Source organism: Xenopus laevis, chromosome 4S, assembly GCF_017654675.1.
Source record: "Xenopus laevis strain J_2021 chromosome 4S, Xenopus_laevis_v10.1, whole genome shotgun sequence".
NCBI classification, from domain to species: Eukaryota; Metazoa; Chordata; class Amphibia; order Anura; family Pipidae; genus Xenopus; species Xenopus laevis.
This window is the reverse complement of record NC_054378.1, coordinates 103,218,691-103,241,297: the sequence shown is the minus strand read 5'-3', so window position 1 is coordinate 103,241,297 and position 22,607 is coordinate 103,218,691. Positions and strand designations below refer to the sequence as shown.

Sequence of the window (22,607 nt, the reverse complement as noted above, 5' to 3'; positions counted from 1 at the left end):
TTAGTTTTCTACTACCGCAGACAGCCTTTTGGGGCTAACTAATAACTAGCTATGCAAGTATACATGTATTGTTTATGTATAGGGAAAAAGTGATGAGCAAATAAATTCGACAGACACAAATTTGCAGTGAATTTCACTGCAAGCAAATTAATGAGTGAAACCTCTGCAACAATTGGCTGTTGAAAAATCCGCTGCGACAAAAATAAATGATTGCATTGCAGTCAAAATTGTCGCACGCATAAAAATAGTCTCAAAATTATTCGGCCGCCCATTGACTTTAATGCATTTGGACCAAATAGTCACGAGTATTTAAATTGTTGCTCGCGTCAAAATTATCTTGATGCCAATCGACTTCAATGTGTTTCACAAATTTTCAGAAAATATATTTACTTTAAAGGAGAATTCAACCTGTGGGTAAAAAAAACCCATACCCCCCCCCCCCCGGGGAAATGCCCCAAACTCCATACTTACCCCTCGGCGCAGATTCTTCCAGTGGAGTTCCACGCGTCCATCTTCCGGCTTCTCTGTAAGCTGACTGGGACATCGGTATTTCTGCGCATGCGCAGTTTGCCGCTATACGACAACTGCGCATGTGTGGAATTACACGGAGATTGCCAACCTCTCAGTTTACCGAGGACGTGGAAGAGATAGATGCATAGAACTTTGCTGGAAAAATCTGTGGCGAGGGGTAAGTATGGCGTATGGGGCATTTCCCCGGGGGGAGGTCTACCTGGGGTGGAGGGTACAGGGTTTTTTCCCCACAGGTTGAATTTAAGATTTAGATTCCCGGGCTGATTTTAATCAAACAAACAGGATGAAAACATTCAATTCAAAGTTTCATGGCATTCTGAAAATCATAATTTTGAAAGATCTCTTAACTTGCACTTAAATTAATTACTATTTAAAACCTGAAAGGACCTGCAGGGCACAGTTTACAGGTGGGCAAGTTCCCAGTGCCAGCCTGTTATTATCATTCTTTTATAAGTGCCAATAGTTACTTAAGTTTTGTACATCAGTTCTTGTTACAGTGGCGCTCACAGTCATATTCATCCACATTAACTAGGGCCATTTAAATCTGGAACCAGGTAACCTGCCTGTAAGAACAGAGTTGTATGTGATCAGATGAGCGTAGGCCGCACATGATACCAACCAACTGCTCTGAGCCTCTTGCAAATGTCAGCAATGGGGGGAGGGGCTCATCTCCTGTCCCCACCCCACATGCCGATGTATCTAGTTCTCGGCCTGAGCCAACTACATTAGATACAGTTGCACCAAGTCACATACACATCCATGTGGCCCAATACAAGATAATTTGCTACATACTTAAAGTGGACCTGTCGCAAAAATTTAAATTTAATATAAGCTTCAGCATACTGAAATAAGAAGTTTTCTAAATATAAAAAATTCGGTACGGTTTCTGAAATAATAAAGTTTATCTTCCCTACCCCTCTCTCTGTTTCTTTTGATTCTGTCTACATGCAGGAGTTGGGTATCAGATATTCATTGACAGCTAAATCCAATATATCTTATAGGGCGACTTCCTTTTGCCTACAAGATGTATTAGAGCTCACCAGGACCAAGCCAAGTTGACCAGGCAACCTAGTCGGCTAACCCGCCCCCCGTGTGCGTACCATATCATAGGTGCAACGAAAGGGAAGTGGAGGGGCAGTTTAGGGCAGGGTAGGGACGGACAGATGGGCGAGCGAGAGATCAGGGAGCGAATCTGGACTAGGGGTAGGCAGAGGAATCTTGAACAGACACCTGCCCAATGCCCCCACAACATTGCGCCCTAGGCAGGTGCCTCTTCTGCCTAACCCTAGTTCCGGCCCTGGAGCTCACTCTATTAAAATCACCAGACATCGTGTCTCTCTACATGCAGAATTTATGCAAAAGGAAGTTATTTTGTTAGATTTTTTGGAATTGAATCAGTTATTTGAGTGAGCTCAGAAACAATGCAGAATTTTAAATTGATTGTATTTAGAAAGTTTCATATTTCAGTATGACGACGCTTATATTACATTTTTATGATAGTCCCCCTTTAACCAGTTAACCTACAAGAAAAATAACACAAAGAATAAATATTCCTACTTATTGATTACTCAAGGAAAATAAAACTAGGACAGCTGAACCAATAGCTTGAAACATTCCAATCTGCAAACTTGCCTTTACCTAAACGTATTTATAGAAGCTGTATTGTGTTTGCCTTTACAGATATTGGCTTATAAATACTCCACACATGATAGAAATAAACTCCCTTGTGATCATAAACAGATTGTTCTGTTGCCATTGCCGTCTATAGAAAGTGTCTCTTCAGAGGCAAACACTCCTATGAATAAATGCAAGCATAAAAAATCAAATGCTGTGTTCAATTTAGCTATTAAGGAACAAAGACGCCCACTACCAGACCCACAGAGTAAATACAAAAGAGAAATAAAACTAGTTTTTCTTTTTATTAAAAAGAGCCAATGGTTATACCAAAATATAAATTCTCTCTTGACTCAGGATTTCATTTTACAATGTACAATTTCAGAGACTGGCGCAAGAAAATGTCATTGAAAAATAAAAAAATAAAACCAGAAATGACAATAAGAGCTTTTTTTTTTGCCCCAGATGATATTCTACATTCACCTTCTGCAACAAGACAGATACATTTTTGGCAGTATTACAGTTTTAATGTCTATGGAATGAAGATGAAACGGTAATACAAATCAAGGCAGAACAGGAACACATATATACTTGTACAATTCCTGATTTATTTTTCAGCTTTTTAACTAGAAACGGTCATTATGCTGTAATTTTTGGAGGGGCTGTTCCGGCCAATTCTAAGTGCTTCCTTGCAGCTGGCGGGGTTTTCTAAAGGTTTGCCCCCTGCTGCAGCTCCTTCATACAATACGCAGATGGACCCGTCCTCACCAATGCGATAGGAGACTTCAAAAGGGTCAACCCAAAGTGTCAGCTCCCTGGGGAGAAGCTGGAACAGTCTCTGGTGGCTGAGCCCAATGTGACCTGCTGCCTGTCCTATCAAGGGGTCCATTTTGTGGTTGATTCTCAGGCAACGGTAGCCTGATCCTTTGAAAGGGTTCTGCGGAAACCAGTGGTGTTTATAATGATCTGTTGGAAACAAAGAGAGGTGGGGGTAGCGGGGAGGGCAGGGGTTTAGGAGGAATAGGGGGAGGGATCAGATAAAGACTCCTTTAGACATATTCATTCACATAACCAGTAATTCAAGTATTGTTCACAGTGAATACTTCACACAATAAGTAATAAAACAGCCATTTTGGGTGCCCCACTCTGAAGAAATTAAAAAAAATCAATGTAGTAGTTAGGAGTGCTTGGGTAACATTTAAACTCACTAGTTAACAGTATTTATATAGAGGGACGGCAAGAGTTTAAACTGTATGCATAATCGAAATTAAACAAAAAGAAAGACTGAAGGGCTAATGGAGTAATATCCCTATGTATAAACACAGTTCTGGCAATGAATCATTCTATATATGGGTAACCAAGTAAAACCTGGAGTAGGTTTTTATGATCTTTACTAGGGTTAATGGGCCAAAAATAAACGGTGACTAAAATAAATGGTTGTTTTGTAAAAAAAAAAAAAATATATATATCCTTTGACATCTGAACTAGACACAGTAACAATATCCGTGATTAATGAGGCTGCAGCTCCACCCAGAGAAATAAAACAAAGCTGATTATCTTTCAAGGGGAAACAGAAATAAGACGATACCACTGGGTCCATCTGAACAAATTGGTTTCCATCGGTCTTATCGTTTTCAGTGGTCAGAGGTGATGTCCAAAATGTTTGACTACAACTCCCAGGATCAGGGTTGCCACTTTTTATGGAAAAAAATACCGGCCTCCCTTTATATTTATCTTTTTCCCCTATGAATAACATTGGGATCAATGATCATTTTTACCGGCCAGGCGGCAACCCTACCCAGGTTTTATTACAACCAGGGTTGCCAAGTGGCCGGTAAAATTGATCATTGATCGCAATGTTATTAATAGGGGAAAAAGATAAATATATATAGGAAGGCCGGTATTTTGGCAATCCTAATTACAACATAAGGAAGGGCCACAGAAGGGAGGATTTTAGCAAAACAACAGGTGGAGGGCCGCAAGATAAACCCCATGTAAGGAAGGTTGAAAACGAATTGTTTAGAATCAAGTCGATTCCTTTTGAGCTGCAGATAGCATTGGTACATTCCTATCTTGGCAGCCATTAAACTGCAAGCTCTTTGTGCCAATGGGGCCTTACAATTGGAGGCTCCAGGCATGTGTGTGTGAGTGAAAAGGAGAGGCCAGGCTTTGCTTCCATACAGTCAGGGGCCTCTCTTACCCTTCATGGCCTCCTGTAGGACCTGGCAGAATTGCTGCAGCTGCCTCTCCTCTATGACGCCCGTAGTTTTCAGTAACCTGGTGACAAAAGCAGCAGCTGCCGAGATCTCAGTCATCATTGTGGCACAGGCAGGGTCCCACCATATAACAAGGAATCCTCTAAGGAGTGCGGGGATATCAACATCAACAGCAGCGTCTCTCTTTGTTGATCAAGACAAGTTTCTACCCCCGGTCCTTCCGTGAATGGTGTTGCCTTGAGGGGGGAGCAGGCCACAATAAGCGCTTTCAGTGCGATCTTCAGCTGGATCCGTTCACTAACAGGAAGGGTAAGGGGAGGACCTGCTTCTAGTGATGTCGCACAAGGGGTATAAAGTCATTAAACTGTTTGGGTTTGTTTACTCTCCTCCTCTGTCACTAGGCCCCGCCCAGGCGTTAGCGTATTGTTCGCTTGAAGTTAAGACTAGCTCGATCTCCTCGGGCCTTGTACATAGGCTACGTTACCTGCGACTCGCCCTGGCACCAACTGCCCAGCTAACTAAGCGCCAACATTCCAGGCCGCAGCTGGTAAACAAGAAGCAGGGCGGGGCCAATAGGAAGACACGCCTTGTGTGACGCCGTGGGGGGACGGACAGGACGTCGGCACGGGGCTTAGTCCAATGTATAAATAAACACACGGAAGCGTTGTGATACGTCATGGGCTGGGAATCTGCCTAGCAACCAGTGGGAGGTGAGTGGGCGGAGGCTTGTGTGGGTGAATCTGCCCGGCAACAGGTGGAAGAGGTTTCAGTTGGTACATTCCGTTCAGTCATATGGCGTAGGAAGAACCTGTGTTTATACTGTGCGAGGGCTGACAAAACAAGGGCCGATAAAGTCTGCCAGCGATAACTGTCTTTCCTTACTGAATCCTCTGGCTGTCTGTATTATAACTTGACACAAGGTTTTAAAGGGGTGGTTCACCTTCAAACAACTAGCTGGTTTCAGATATATCACCAGAAATAATGACTTTCTCCAATGACTCTATGTGTGACTGTTTTTCTAATATTGAAGTGTAAAGAGTCATTTTTCACCTTCTGAAGCAACACTGGGAGGGGGGTCGCCGACCCTATAAATTGTTCTAAATGGATACATTTATTTGATACATTTCTTATCTTTGTCCCTGCTGAGTAGAATTCCTGAGTTTCATTACAGGCAGCTGTTAGAATTGATACAATAGTTGCTAATACTCCAAAGATGCTGCTGAGAAATGTATCAACTGAATGTTGCAAAATTGTAACAGTTTAGAGTCTGCACCTGAATTACTGAGCTGCCAGACTCAAACACCAGAGACACAAACATTCAACTTAAAACTTAGATTTTGGAAAAACAGTAAAAAATAAATAATGGAAAGTAATTGAAAAAAGTCTTTATTTCTAGGGAACAATCTAAAAACAACTGAATTGGAAAAAAAAGTGTTTGGAAGGTGAATAACCCTATCATATGAAATGCCAAAAAAAGTTCCTATATAAGTGCCTAAATGTAACAATGTACAATTCAAAAAAATCCAATAAATTGAAAAAAAAAAAAAAAGCCCCAAAATGTACATATAAGTAAGAATTTACAATCTGTAGACTATGGGTGAATTCTTTAAAATGTTCCCTAAAGTTGAAGTTATGTCACACTAGAAAATTATTGAATTGCACATATTGAACAGCAATTTGCCAATTTAAAGGAGTTGCTCATTTTTAAATGAACTTAAGTATGATGTAGAGAGTAATATTCCGAGACAATTTGTAATTGGTTTTTATTTGTGGTTTTTGAGTTATTAAGCTTTTTAATCAGCAGCTCTTCAATTTGCATCTTAATCAATCTGGTTACTAGGATCCAAATTACCGTAGCAACCATGCATTGAATTGAATAAGAAACTGGAATATGAATAGAAGAGGCCTGAATAGAAGGATCAGTAATAATAAATACATTTGTAGCCTTACATAGCATTTGTTTTTTAGAAGGGAGTCAGCAACGCCCATTTGAAAGCTGCAGAGTCAGAAGAAAAAGGCAAATAACTATAAAAAATAAAGAATGAAAACCAATTGAAAAGGCTGTTAACAGTGCCAACAACCACAAGTAATTTAAATTACAATTACAAGTAATGCACGTTGTTATGACTGATGTGCCTGATTCTTAAAAGACAAAATTTACCACCCGTTATAAGTTGAGCGTATGCAGAAAAGACACATTAATACTATCTGAACTTCCAGAAATAAATATATATTTTTTTCATAGACATTTCTGAAAGAGAGACTGAAAGCAAACCATGTTACTCTACCGTTTCCCAACATCCCTTAGACTTACAGTGTATTGAAACCCCTCCTTTGCCTTGTTCCATTGTGTAGTGATGGCATCTAGGGGGAGAGATTTATTAAACTGCAAAATATTCAGATCAGTCTTTTTGAAGCCAAAAATCCAAAAAAGTCACAGAAAAAAAGTGTGAATTTTCCAGGATTTATTATGCAACAAAACTGCGACAATTCCAAATCTGAAAATACTCCAGCTAAAACCTGTTGAAATTGAAATCGTGTATCAATCAATGGCAAATATGCCTTTTACAACCGGAAGATCCTACCATGGGTTGAGAGGTTTGCGGGTGTTTTTTTGGTACTGGCTTTTGTTCGACAATATGATTAAGTCATAGTTATTGTGCAGCTTGTCCAAAAAGTTGCGGCTTTCTTGTTTGTTTTTTTTTCAGTTCGTGCTTTTTTTGAGTTTGGATCTTTTAATAAATTTCATGACATTTGTGGTTTTAGAGAAAGTGAGTTTAGTTGTGGTTTCCAAAACATCTAAAACGAGACTGTTGATAAATAGGCCTCCACGCTTTGATGTCCCTCTGTTTTCCAGATTTTCTGGAAATCAGAGCGACTTCAAGTCCCAGAATTCATCACTTCACAGTGGAATAAGGCGAGGGAGGTGTAGGTTCATGATCTGAAATGAAAGCTGGCCTTATATATTCATATGAATTGATGTTTCGTACGATTTTCGGATCATGTGTGGAAGCTCTCAACATTTTTCGTACCATGTAGATCGGTCATTTAATCGATTGGACAGGTTAAAGTTTTATTCCGGCTAACGATAATTTCTCTGCATGTATTGCATCTGATGATATCAATAGGTGACTGTCACTAGAATTTGTTGGACGTAACTTTCATATGATTGCCATCACAGACAGAACATTGTCTGCCTTTCACAAACAGCTGTAAGCATAGACTACCCTTTTCTCACTCGCTCTCAACTACTGGTTTTCAATTTTTCATTATTGCAAGCGCTCAACAATATCAGATTCTAAAAAAAATGTGTTTTATACATGTAAACTATTATGTCTTGTATTTCGTATCCTCTCTTGCTGTAAAGTGCTGCAGGAAGCAATGGGGCTATATAAACAATTCTAAAACTGACAGAATATTGGTGGGATTGTAGGGGTCTCAGTTGAGAATTTAAGCAAAGGTATGAGCAGTATCTGTAAGAAGAATATAAGGATAGACCACAAAAAAAAATCCAAATATAGCACTTCTAGTTAACGCTGTTCATACCAGATATGGTATGGCAGACTATGTTCAAGAGAAAATAATAGCACAGCACTGCTGTGTATTAACTCAAGTTGCCAAGGGTTTGTATAAAGTCATTATTTTAGGTTTTGACTGGTGCAATGTCACTAAATCCTCCAAGTAACAACTGGCAGACAAAACAGATGGAAATGCATCACGTGCATTGTATGTGACTCAAACAGGGTCATTCCCACACCCCACCCCATTACTCACAGCCGTGTCTAAACATCCAATGGCTTGGCATTTGAATGCTAAATGGATTTTGTGGGGGAGGACGAGGATCTGTTTACATATGAAAACCCATATTCCTAGAGGTGTCCAATTTCTACTGTGAAAGCAATAGACTGCCCTTGGAGACTGTGAGAGTAATGTAAATGATTCTATTGTGTTTGTGTGTGTGTGTGTATATATATATCTATCTATCTATATCTATTATAATAAATGATCTAAATTCAATTGTTTTTAGTTTATTATTATTATTAAAAAGAAAGGAAACTTCTTTTCTATAGGCATCCACGATGTTTCCGTAAACAGACAGTCAGGTACAGCTTTTAATTGCTATCACATTTACAAATAGCTTTAGCACCACTGAAAGTTTGTGATTCATGTAAATTACAAAGTAGCTTCAAATTACACTATTCTATATATATATATATATATATATATATATATATACACATATAAATATATACATATATATATACACACACATATAAATATATACATATATATTGAATAGTGTAATTTGAAGCAACGTTGTAATAACCTTTGCTAACTTGTGTTACTGAATATTTATGGAAACAGTGTATATATATATATATATATATATATATATATATATATAATATATATATATATAGTGTTTTTGGGTTGAGGGCCTCTTTAACCCCTTCCTGCAAGCGTACTATAGTATTGGTAGGGTAAGATATATTCTGTCAACCTATGATTCCAGTTTTAAGGTTATTTACTGTACAGGAAAATGCCTTGATTTTACAAAGTGCAACTAAACCACCAGATCTGTAGCAGAAAAAGTGTTCAACAACAATTCCTTTGCATTTAAAACTGCATTAAAATTATGGTGTTTTCATGTAAAAATATGCGGGCTTAATATCTACACTTTTCTGGCTTGAATAGTTTCCATATTTTCAGAGCAACATTTACTCATAATCAATAAAATCTTCAGTGAAAACATTTACAAGCAGGGCCATAGGCAACTCAGCTGGCCACAACGCCCCCTCCCCCTCTGCTTGCTTGCTCACTTTGGGGAGTCAGAATCTAAAGAATCAGCACCCGATGGTTGACAAGGTGTAAGCGACAGAAGAGGTACATGCATTGCACCCTCCAGTTGTGCTCTAGGCACATGCTTAGGGTCTGGCCAAAAAAGCAAATAGCTTATTAATAGCTCAAAATAGCTTATTAATTTTGCATTGGTAAATCACCTAATATGTACACAAATTGACTAGTCTGCTGATTTGCAGTGCATCAATAGGGTGATTCAGATGGCCTGCTTGAAGGACCTCTGTTGTTTGCTAGAAAGAGAATAAAAGAATACAAAGTAACATTTTCTCGAATCCATACATACTTATATAATATTACACTATCATATTTCACTGTCATACAGGTTTCACTTTATTGTTAAAGAAAAGTAAATACTTTATCTTGACACGTCCTTTTAAAGTTGTGAAACCCGCTCCTTTTTTAGTGCTCTGGGCTGGTCTCACACAAAGCAATGCTACATATCCCCAGCAGCAGTAAGAGAGGCTTCCTGTATCCCTTGGGGACATGTATTTATGGGTACTGAACAATCAAAACCTGTGTTTTGCTGAACACAAACTTGGTATTTGTTTTCTAATGCTCTCAGAATGCGCCTGTATAGATTTCCTTTAACGTAAACAGGCAGAACGATGTCTAGCATTTACTCTATACATGAGGAGACCAGAGTGACCAAAATTAACTTCTAGATTACCGATTTTAGGGTAGAGGATGTAGTTCACACCTTTACAGTTCCAAGGGGAGATTCTTACACCCTGCAGCACAATACAACACACACAGTAAAGTGTATAAATGTAAGGTAATGAAAATGATATATTTTTATTATTTGGATTATTTAAATGTAATTAAATAGCTGAATAAACTGGCACAGTAAGATATATCTATCCCCAGTCAGTGCATCAGGTGTTTCCTCTTTAAAACTATTTCGTTTTTGAACATATCTTTACAGTACATACAAATACTGTCCGTAACTGCAGCCCACATTTTCCCTTCTGCAGAGACTTGATCGCATCTGCAGTGCTCTACATGCATTGCTATTCCAAGTACTTTTCCTGATATGCTGCCTTTAGTACCAATAACATTGCCTGTGCTTGTTTGATTTTGCTCTGGCCAGCTGTAGCATTGTGTAATCATATTTCTGCAACGCTGCTCAGTCCTAGTAGTTATGATATATTGTAGCCTAGGGCCCACTCAGTAAGTAAAGTTTGTCTAAGAAAACTGGGTGTCTGCCAGACAATTGCAATTAGGGTTCTCGCTGTTTCTGTAGAAAACACTGACCTTCCTATATTTTTATATCTGCCCTAATAATAATAGTGGCACCGAGCATCATATTTACAGGTCAAGTGGCAACCCTACTTTGCAATCTGCACTCATAGGAAAAGGATGTTGGGGTAACTTAATTATATAAAATAAAAAAGGATGGGAAGCAGAGCCTGGCGTATAGCACGTCACAGACTATCTATCTCACTGTTAATATCAGCCTTTCTTTCTTTCATAGGTAACCCACAAGGTCTGAATGCTTACATTGGCAACCCAATTCTTGCTTGGGCAGGGTCTTACACAGGTGAGACATTTAATGCGTACTCCCACCAATCTTTACTCCCCCTCAGATCTTAAAGACCAATACCCCTCAATAGCTTGGGATATCTTCTCATATCTACAAGCAAGGCATTATGCCCACACAGTGATTCACATTATTGCATCACAGGCACTAGATAATGTGATTGACTGCTAATTTAGATTGGCTACTACACGACCTTCCACCTCTCTTCTTTATAATATTTTATAAGTTCCACTGCTGGATAATGATTTTTGAGAGAAGTGTCAAATCCCAGACCTCACCCAAAAAAACTTTTTTTATTTCACATTCTAAATCTCTATAACTCCTTATATCTAGGCACTTCCACATCATGTTTCTAAATATATTACATAGGGGCTACTTCTCCTCTGAGCTGGGCAAAAAAGTGGGCTGGTCTGACTCCGATGCCTGCCCAAAGTGAGGGGTCCTAATAGCAAAGATTGACCACTGTCTATGGTCCTGTTCTTTGATTCAACAGTTTTGGGACATGGTCATATCCTATTGTAAATCCACGTTACATATTCAGATACATCCCACAACTCTCTGGGCAATATTCGGGAAATACCACAAAAGTTCCAAAGGCATATAAGAAATTAGCAAATATTATTTCGGCAGTTAGTCACTGTTGGATATCAAGTCTGTCCCCATCACTTGAAATGATGGTTACTAAACTTGATTTTGCTTATCATATGAATTAAGGGCAGAGACACATGGTCAGATTTGGGGAGATTAGTCGCCCGGCGACAAATCTCTTCTTCTTCTGGGCGACTAATTTCGCCAAACTGCCTTACCGCCGGCTAGAATGACAGTCTCCAGTGGGATGGCACTCAAATCACTCCGAGTGCCACCCCGCTGGCAATTTTCATTGTAGCCAGCGGGAAGGCAGTTCGGGGAGATTAGTCGCCTGGAAGAAGAGGAGATTTGTCGCCGGGCGACTAATCTCCCCAAATCTGACCATGTGTCTCTGCCCTTAAAGAGAGAATGTCAGGTTACAACCTTTTTTGCTACTTGGGCAAAATATGTGCAAACATTACCTCCTAGACGACAACAAGAAATCTCATGTATTTCGGCTCACCACCTGATATATGCCAGAAGAGTTGGCAGGGAGAAATCCTTTAGTGATAGGTAATGAAATGTAGGAGAATATCTATAAAAGGCTCTGGTGGTGTCTCTATTTGATGCAGTCTTGGGTGGTACTGAGAGTGGCTCCGGGGGTGGGAATGTCTTGGGGGTTCTGCGGATTACTGTATGACCTTAACCATTGGGGTAGGTCGATGAATGTGTGCAGACCTAAGGTCCCCATACATGGATAGATCCGCTCGTTTGGCGATGTCGCCAAACAAGCAGATCTCCCTCCGATATGCCCACCTTGAGGTGGGCAATATCGGGCAGATCCGATCGTGGGCCCTAGGGCCCAACGATCGGATCCTAGCATTCTCAAACGGGCAGTCGGATCGCGGGACCGCATCAACGAACAGATGCGGCCGCGATCCGAGGGGATTTTTAAACCCATCCGATCGAAATCTGGCCGACTTTCGGCCAGATCTCGATCGGGGAAGCCCGTCGGGGGCCCCCATACACGGGCCAATAAGCTGCCGACACAGTCTGTCGGCAGCTTTTATAGGCCCGTGTATGGCCACCTTTACTCCAGTTTAAATATGTAACCCCATCCATGACTGTATGGCATGTTTCAATCTGTATTGTATGTTTCTTTTTGGTGCTAATAAAAAAAAGGAATGGGAATGTAGATGTTCTTTTTGGAATAAAAAGTTCCCAAAAATGCTGAACAATACTTATTGTAATTGCAGAAGATTTTTCACATAACATCAGAGAAGAGTAGGTATAATGGCTAAAAAAATGCAAAAGACGAAAAGAGAGAATTAAAAACGGTTAGGGAAGACAACATTTTGGGCTAGGGGAGAGAAGGGTAGGGTGAGAAAACTGGGGAACATTTACAAAATGAGAACAGGTGGTATGAAAATGAAGAAGGAGCAGGAGGAACAGGAAACCGAAAAATGAACGGAGAGGAAATATAGTATTTAACGTAGTGGGCATTGCATTCTTTGTATATGATTTTTACTGTATCTACATAACGCCACACTAAGTTAAGAAAAACCAAACACTGTATGAGATATGTCACTGCATAGCATAACATTTGTGCATTGGCTGCTCCAACAATCAGTACATGTTGTTCATACTGAACATCCGGCCTGTTCTCTGAAGTGTGTCACAAAAAACAAACTGAGGATTCAGCGCAGTACACATGCTCACTAAATGCCATGCACACCTGCTTGTGTGCTATACAACCACACACTTCCCTTCTTCTCTCCATCTGAGCACAAACTGAACCTTGTATTCAAGCTAGAACTGGTACAGGACAAAAAAAAGGTTCTATTCATACAACCAGTCACTAGGGGATTGAGCAAAGAACACTCCACTTCTTCCCTGTTACAAATTAAAGCTTCCTTTTCTGCTGCTGATTAGTTGTATAAATGGGGACGAGGCTGAAGGAATGCAGGGCACATGGGAACATGCTTTGTTTATGGAGCATTTCAGAAATGTGTATATTTAAGATTGTCTGGAGAACATTTACTATTCCACTGCAGCTATATGATTTACTCAATATGCCTCATTTACGATCACATGTGCAATGTACCCAGCACAAAAATGGCTGCAAAACTGAGCACTCAGTAATATTTATACATGTACTTTGCTCATATAGAAGGCAAAAGACATAAAGCCCTATAGGCCCTTTATCGGTCCCTCACCACCAGACATATCCTGGTAGGTGTATCCACCATTCTCAGTGAAAACTGGTATTTTGGTTTTCTGTGGAAACAGGGTCCTTTTAAACTTGAGAGCACCAATGCATGCTCCCTTTCCACCTGCTCTGATAAGGTTTGTGCAATTGCATGTGTTTGTAGTTACTAGCAGCCTGGACCTGCTTGTAAATCCAAGGATCCCTTAGCAACAGTGCAAATTCACCAAGGGAATCAGATGTGAATGACTAACTATATACACTAAAAGTGACTATTTCAACACCAAGCACCTTATTTCAGGTCAGATTTTAGATATTTAAAACCACAACTAAACTCACAAACCGCAATTGTCACTGAATTTAGTAAAAGATCCGGATATAAAAAGTGTGCATGAAAAAAATGTGCTGAATGATGCTATAAAATACGAAAACCTCAAAGTGCAAGCTTTTCGGATCATTCCCAGCAAAGAAAAATTTTGAAAACCTCTAAAACTCCAAATGTATTAAAAGTAGTCCAATAAGATCAGCACAGTTCCCACTGACTACTGGAAGACCTCGACAACTTTAACTTGGGGAAGTTTTGCATTAGATGTTTTTGTGGTTTTTCCACTTAATAAATATCAAATGTTTAGGGCATTTAAGAAATATAGGAGAACCACTAATGTTTTGAGATTCGTGGAAAAAAAAGAAAAACTAAAAATGATTGTTGGTAAATGGACTGCTAATCTTGGGGAATAGTGTGCACCATAACCTTCATGTAGTATACCAACACAGATGCTTATTTGTGTCCGCATTGGCTGCAACTTAAAGGGATATTGGCAATAGTGCTGCTCCAGCAGAATTCTGCACTGAAATCCATTTCTCAAAAGAGCAAACAGATTTTTTTATATTCAACTTTAAAATCTGACATGGGGCTAGACATATTGTCAATTTCCCAGCTGCCCAGGTCATGTGACTTGTGCTCTGATAAACTCCAATCACTCTTTACTGCTGTACTGCAAGTTGGAGTCATATCACCCCCTCCCTTTTCCCCCCCAGCAGCCAAACAAAAGAACAATGGGAAGGTAACCAGTTAACAGCTCCCTAACACAAGATAACAGCTACCTGGTAGATCTAAGAACAACACTAGAACAAAAATAGTAAAAACCCATGTCCCACTGAGACACATTCAGTTACATTGAGAAGAAAAAACAGCAGCCTGCCAGAAAGCATTTCTCTCCTAAAGTGCTGGCACAAGTCACATGACCAGGGGCAGCTGGGAAATTGACAAAATGTCTAGCCCTATGTCAGATTTTAAAATTGAATATAAAAAAAATCTGTTTGCTCTTTTGAGAAATGGATTTCAGCGCAGAATTCTGCTGGAACAGCACTATTAACTGATTCATTTTGCAAAAACATTTTTTTCCCATTACAGTATCCCTTTAACACATTCCCACAATTTTCTAGGGAAAATGCTGAATTTAGCATATAACTTGGCTACACAATATGCAGAAAAGTAAAGGTCTTCATATACATCAATTTACGGCCTCATGGATGTGGTCAACATGAACAGACTAGTTAGAAATGCATGCTTACTGTTTGCTCTGATATCAACTCAATATTCACTCATCTCAGGAAATGCAGAGAGCATAAACTCAGAGAAACCACCTGCAAGTAAAAGGGGTAGCATAGGAAGCTGGGCTAGAGGTATTCAGAGAAAGGACCTTCACTGTCCTTTAGCTTATTAATAATACACCATGGTGGTGTATACTGTATAACAGGGGTCCCCAACCTTTGTTACCCGTGAGCCACATTCAAAAATAAAGAGAGTTGGGGAGCAACATAGGCATGCAAAGCCTACAGGAGACTCTGTTCGGCAGTACTCTTGGTTTTCATGCAACCAATACTTGCCTCCAAGCCTGGAATTCAAAAACAAGCCTCTGAGAGCAACATCCAAGGGGTTGGTGAGCAATGTTTATGGTATTTATGCAGCGCTGGTGCTACGGACTAGAATAATGGCAATTTCTATTTGCCAACATTTAAACATGATTTATGGGCTGTTTTGTTCCCTTGTCTTTGTTTCATGCAAGATATTTTCATAAAGTGGTCATACTATTCCACACCTACCACTTACAGCTTGCTTAAATGTCACGATTAAAGCCTCATTAATACAGTGAGGAAAATAAGTATTGAACATGTCAACGTTTTTCTCAGTAAATATATTTCAAATGGGACTTTTGACATGAAATGTACACCAGATGTTGGTTAACAACCCAAATAATACACACACATACAAAGAACTCAAAACATATAATTCCATAAATTATGTGTAGTAAAGTGGAATAACACAGAGATAAAGTACCGAACACACGGAAAATGAGGTGCGGGTGCAAAAGGCATGGAAAGCCAAGCAAGCTGCTGAAATCAGTCAGTATTTAGAAAGCAATCCTGCCCCCTATCAGTGAAAATTAATATCACCTGGTTTAGTCCTAATTGATGGCCTATAACAAGATTTCTCATTACCAAGTTAACACACAAGAAGTATCTCATGATGGGTAAAAGCAAAGTGCTCTCTCAAGATCTTCACAACATTATTGTTGCAAAACATACTGATGGCAATAGTTTCAGATGTATGTCAAAGCTTCTGAAAGTTCAAGTGAGCACTGCTGGGGCCATAATCTGGAATTTAATTTCACCTTAAACCGGGCACGACCAGGTGCTTCTTGCAAGATTTCCGATAGAGGAGTCAAAAGAATAATCAGAAGAGTTGTCCAAGATCCAAGGATCACTAGCAGAGAGCTTCAGAAAAACCTTGAATTACAGCGCAAGACTCCACTGCTAAAGAAAAAGCATGTTGAAGCTCAGTTTGCAGCACAACATTTGGAAAAGCCAATGAAATTCTGGTAGAATATAGTCTGGTCAGATGAGACCAAAATTGAACTCTTCATTGCACACAAACACCATACCAACAGTGAAGTCTGGAGGTGGGAACATCATGGTGTGGGGCTGTTTTTTAGCATATGGCACTGGCAGACTTCATATGATTGAAGGAAGGATGAATGGAGAAATGTACTGGGACTGAGAATGAAAATTAAACTATTAGAATGGCCAAGACTTGAATCCAATTGAAAATCTATGGAAAGAACTGAAGATCAGACTTCATAAAAGATGCCCCCAGAACCTTCAAGATTTGGAGACAGTTTGTGTGGAAGAATGGGCCAAAATCACACCGGAGAAATGCATGCGACTAGTTTCTCCGTACAAGAGGTGTCTTGAAGCGATCATTACCAAAAATTGCTTTTCTATTAAGTATCAAATACATTTCAGTAAGCGTGTTCAATAATTAGTCCCTGTGTCAATCCACTTTACTACACAACTTCATTTATTGAATTATTTGTTTTGAGTTCTTTGTACGTGTGTGAATTACTTGGGTTGTGATAGACATCTGGTGTAAATTTCATGTCTATAGTCCCATTAGAAGTATATTAACCAAGAAAAATGTTGATGTGTTCAATACTTATTTCCCCGCTGTATGTCTTTAATGGGTTTTTCACCTTTTCCCCTTTTACACAAAAATTAGTAATCTTTCTAGCCGATTAAAATAAATGGTCCACTATTCTTGGGAGAACTGGCGACTCATTTATGACTGCCACATGTGATGTGCTACAGCACTCGATTCCAAATAGGAAGCAGTGTTTTCAAATGTAACTATTCGCAACAGCTGGAGTTCAATTCCAGCCAGAGCACCATCTGCAATGCCTGATCTGGTGAAGATAATGATGGTGTAGTTACCAACAAACTACAAAAACAACATTTTGTTACCTTTTGTAGCTTAGGGGTACAAATCAAAACAGCCCCTCTCTTTATTTTTATAGGAATGGCATCAAAGCCGCCACTGCACCTTTCTGACATACGACTATGAAATGAAAAAAAAAATAGCCCCATGTGCCATAATGCCTCAGAAAATAGTCTTTGAAATTTATACTGCCCTATCTTAGGCATGAATTCTTCAAGTCCTTAGATGTTGGCAACCTTTCCTTGGTGGTTGGATCTGTGTATACCGCTGCATTCTCTTTAGAGATTTCACCTTTTGCGGGGAAAAACATTGGCCTTTTTATAAACTTCATCTTTAAGTCCCTTCAATATAGCCTGGCTCTTGCACACTTTTATCTTGAAGTCTATCCTATGCATACATCATATAAGTCAGGACAATGCACCAACAATTGGTGAAGCAGTTTTGCACAGAGCCCATCTCAGCACCCAAGAAATTTTGTGGGGTCTACCGCTTCCTATTGAGAAGCATTCAATCCTATCCCGTTGTTTCTTTCAAAAAAATGAAGAAGGATCGCCTATACTGGCACATTCCTGATTGGCTGCAAACAATCCTCCGGTTTCTATGTCTGTCAGTTAGTACAATTGTGATAAAGTATGTGCAGGAGCTGCAGTGAGAAAGGGTTTGAAACCCAGAAGATAAAATGTGTGATATACAGTCTGTAATTTTCTGTGGAAGAAAGAAAAAATATGTGTGTTAAAAATCGCACAAACAATTTTTTCCTGCACAAGTCATCACACCTAAAGGGGATAAATTCTAAACACAAATCCATGTGCTATTATATATCTAAGGCAACGGAACACCCTTCCCTGCACATAAGTAGTAACCCCCTTTTAATGTTACAGTAGCTATACTATAATTTTAACTTGCCTGTTTTGGCTGGTAATTTCATCCATGAAACGTTGCAGTTTCCAAAATATCCAAGGTGTGTTTTTTTTAATGTTTTTAGACATCTCCTGGAACTTTTTCTGCTATGATGGTTCTATGGAACAGTAAGATTCTTCCTCTGTTTTTCAAGGACATGCCATTCCCACATCTACATCATGTAGTTAATCCGACGAGATTCTCCAAGTTCTTTCTTTTGACATTTACATGGTGTGTCTTATACAGGGTCATCGTCAAAACATGTCAGGTCAACTTGAGATATATATATATATATATATATATATATATATATATATATATATATATATATATATATATAAAAAAAACAAAAAAACAAATAAAGTTAAAACAAATTCAGATGTATGAAAAGGGAGTAATTAATTTTCAATTATCCCCACCAGCTATTTACTAAATACGAAGGCCACACAGGGTGGCACTTGATGTTAGTGTTTGTGAATTTGGTAGCTCTGCTGGGGCAGGGACTGGTGTGAATGACGTATAATTTATGTAAAGAGCTGTGGCATACATCAGCACTATATAGTATAGTGTAAATAGGCTAGTGTAGCAATAATAGTGGGTGAATATATCTGTATAACTGTATATAACAGGACCATGCCACAGTGTATGCAAAACAAAAGTGTCCTGAATCATTATGCAAAATGGAAACACAAAGTGGGTTAGCAAATATAAGCATATACCACCATGTTCTTTGTGATTCAGATCCATTTTCACTCAGCATAATTATCATCTTTGGTGCCATATTCTGCAAAACAAATGAAATGTATATAAGGATATGAAAAACAAATACTGTTCCAACAGAACAGAGAGCAAAGACACTTAGAGAGCAAACACTCTTCTTAGCATTCAAATCAGACTTCCCCACATAGCTGTCCCCCACATCGTCTTTGCCTCCACACAGCTGCCCCCCTCACGCCCATCTCAAAGCTCTGATAGAAAAAGTAGAGCCCAGATCTGTGCCCCTCCATCCCATTCCATGCACGGTTAGGAATAGCAGATCCTAGAACTTATAGAAATAGACGTCACACAGCGTTCACCATCTCTCAGCATTCCCTTCACTCCCTGCTAAACACACTAATAAAAATAACCTGTACCTAGGGTTCCCACCTGTTTGGTTTTTCTAAGGCCTGTTTGGGTCTCAACTTTCTGTTCGGTTTTCAACCTTGTGAAACCCGAACAAAAACCTGGCTTACTTGTCAGGCAGAATATAGATAGAGATAGGGTTGCCACCCCTGTGTGTAAAAAATGGATCAGCGCCTCTGGCAATGGAGATAAACAAACACCAGAAACAAAAAATATATAGTGTAGTTTTTTCAAAGAATGCAATAAAGGTCTGATGCGTTTTGCTGGTCCAATCAGCTTCCTCAGAGGCATGGGGGGGGGTGCGTTGCATATTTTCCTTAAAAGCTGTTTTGGCTGGTTGCTATGGTTGCCCTTCCAATCTAAGTCACCGTGCGTTCCACCACAGTAAGAGCCAGGGGCAGATCAAATTCATCTGGATGGAACTGGCAGTGGAGAAGTTAATCCAGGAACCCAACTTGCCCAGCAGATTGATTCAGCACAGATGAACAGCCACCCCTGTGGTTTTTAACTGGACATCTGTTGTCTGTTCAAAACTTTCTGTCCAGATTAAAACATTCAGAAAACTCAACAGAATGCAAGCCATTTGCATCTAAGTGGTGCACTAACCCCGCCCCAGTGTTATAACTCCACTGACATCATTGTGCTTTCCTTTGATGTCATCATGCCCACCCCAACATCACTGCCCCACCCCCAATGCTATCTGCCCTGTCAGCTTTAGCCTCTGGCAAAGGTGGCAACCCTATAGTCCCAGCTGCACACAATAAAAGAAATAACCCCCACATAGCACTTTTCTTTTTCCATTCAACACTTTTTTTTAAAGGAGACATATAGGATAAATAAAAAAAAACTAATTTTGTAGGCAATTATAAGTAATATATGGTTTTGTTTTTACATGGTGCTAAAAATGAATATTATATTTAAAAATAGCCCCTTTATTGGAGCTCCCTATAGATGTTCACTGGTCCCTATCCCTGTTTCAAATGAGGGGTGGGCGTGTCCTAACAGTCCCTGCCAGAAACACAGTAGGAGGGGGACAGCCAATCACAGCCCTGCAGTCACACAAGCACAGACAGGCTTCAGTTCCTGCTAGCTGCTGATTGGTTCCGCCGTCTCCCCTCGCACAGCCTGGGAATTCAGGGAGCAGGAAGTGGAAGAGAGGGATATATCTTTTTTTTTTTTAAGCACAATTCTTCTATATCTAAATGAGTATAATGCAATGGTATGTTCTTATTTTTTTACACAAAATGTCTCCTTTAAACAGTCTCCAAACAGCATATTCCCCAGCATTCCCCTCAAACAGCCTTTCCTACACAGCTGTCCCCCCAAAACACAGTATTCCCCACACAGGGCTTTTTCCTCTACACAATCTATATCCCACACGCAGCCTTCTCCTTACGTAGCATTTGTCTGTGCAAAACCCTCCCCTCATCATCCTTCTCACACAGCATTTACCTCCCCAAGCGTCCTCTCTGTATTCCTCTTCCTCTCGTGCAGCCTTTCCCCTCATCGTTCCACTTCCCTAACCTTCTCCTCAGCGTTTATCTGATCCAGCGTTCCCCTCACACCTCTTCTCTCTCGTACAGCGACTGATCCACACAGCCCAAACGAGCAGTACATTTTTCAAGGAGAGGGAGAATTTACGCGCCACAATCTGAATCCTCTGGTGGACGCGGAGCTACTCACTTCCGGTTACAGCCGGATGTGGTGTGAGGAGGGGCGAGACGTCGGGGCATGTAGCATCATCCAATAGCGGCGCTTGTCGCCCTATTGCCTTTTTCACAGAGCTTTTCTCAGAGCATGGAGAGGGGGTTATACTGAGGTATTTTTTTTTTTTGCTAAACATATAATAAATAAGTAACGTGCGTGGGACATGCTCATTATTAGGGTGAAGTAGTTTGCATTTTTTTTTTATCATATTTGTATTTTTTTTTTGCTGTTCCCTCATTGTATTTGGTAGACACTCTGTTAGTTCGTCCTGGCCGCTATATTTCTACTTGTTTCTCGGAAGCATAGGGCTACACACAAGCATGTTTCTTAGCAGCTCTACACAAAGTACAAGAGTGTCCCAGCCAACCTGTGCAATGTGCTGTAAGACTTATAGGCTCATATGAACCAATAGTACTTCATAGGGCAAAGCTGTAGCATATCCTTGGGATAAATTCATTGCTGTGTTTTATTTAGAAAATGGTTATATATATTCTGTAAATATGTTGTGTGCTTTTACTATAGGAGAGGGCTAATAGCGAAAGCGGGTCATACACCCTCATGCTCAGTGTGGGACTGGGATGTCAGGGGCCCACCAGAAAACCTTAGGCTGAGGGCCCACTTTCCAAACTATTATACCTCCTCTCCTCACTCAACCTCTTTATTCTCCTAGTCTCTTTTCTCTACATACTGTACTATAGTCTTCCATTATTAAGCCCCTTTATTCCCACAAGAAATAGGGAGTGATCATGAAATAGGCCAAACGGTTAGAAGCAAGAGGCCCACTGACCCCTGGGCCACCGGGAGTTTTCCTGGTATCCCGGTGGGCCAGTCCAACACTGTTCATACTAACCCAAACATCAGATTTTGCAAAGTGAAGGGACATATCATTCTAAGGAACTCTACCCTCCCTGAGATTAGAGCTCAGACTCTCAGAATAAGCAGTAAGGAGCTCTATATTAAACGGCAAACGTTCAATTTGCATCTTATATTATTGAAAATTAGCTGTATACTGCAATTATTCAGATACGGAAGGAGGTATTTTTCTTCTTGAGAAAATATACTATACCCTTTACTTTTCGACATAAACTGTGTTCTGTGCTCTAATTTAGCTTTTTTTATCCCCAGTTACAGGACTTCTTGTGCACTATGTCTGCTAACCCCTTGTTTGCCAATAAGAAAAGGGAAAATTCCATATTGTATGGCCCAGGGCGGGCTCAAGTTGGCTCATCTCTCCGTATACCACAAGGTGTCCAGAGCACTAACTATGACAGAAGCAGGTATCCTCCTCCAAAGCGTCACCGAGCAGCAGATGTCAACTACAAGGCCATGGATGACCCTTTTGATGACAATGAAGATTTTACAGCTGACGACCTAGAGGAGATTGACATCCTTGCATCACAAGCTTGCACGCAGGACACGGCAGTGACAAGTATCCGAAACAATTATCAGCAAGGGAAAATGGTTATAAATAACCAGTCAGCATATACATTAAATTCCACAAAGCCACAGTCTTCGTCACACAAAAAAAAGGAACAACAGGGTAAGTAAGATGTGTCTATACACGTCCATTCA

General features: G+C 40.0%; 2 protein-coding genes across 7 annotated transcripts in view; one reads left to right on the top strand and one right to left on the bottom strand.

Annotated features, from left to right (window-relative positions):
* Positions 1–2,437: 2,437 nt before the first annotated feature.
* MGC75753.S (Novel protein of BTG family S homeolog) lies at positions 2,438–4,597 on the bottom strand (the record flags this gene model as incomplete). The annotated part of the gene is given in 2 exon segments (NM_001096523.1): positions 2,438–3,111; positions 4,346–4,597. Coding segments are annotated over 2 exon segments (462 nt in total). The 3' UTR covers positions 2,438–2,767.
* A 339-nt stretch (positions 4,598–4,936) lies between these two features.
* Positions 4,937–22,607, top strand: part of atrip.S (ATR interacting protein S homeolog) — a 40,464-nt gene continuing 22,793 nt past the window's right edge. The window contains 3 exon segments of one of the 6 annotated variants that reach the window (NM_001095535.1): positions 21,649–21,762; positions 22,009–22,070; positions 22,167–22,575. In NM_001095535.1, the coding sequence (NP_001089004.1) occupies positions 22,182–22,575 (394 nt within the window). In that variant the 5' untranslated portion in view covers positions 21,649–21,762; positions 22,009–22,070; positions 22,167–22,181. 6 annotated transcript variants of the gene reach the window in all.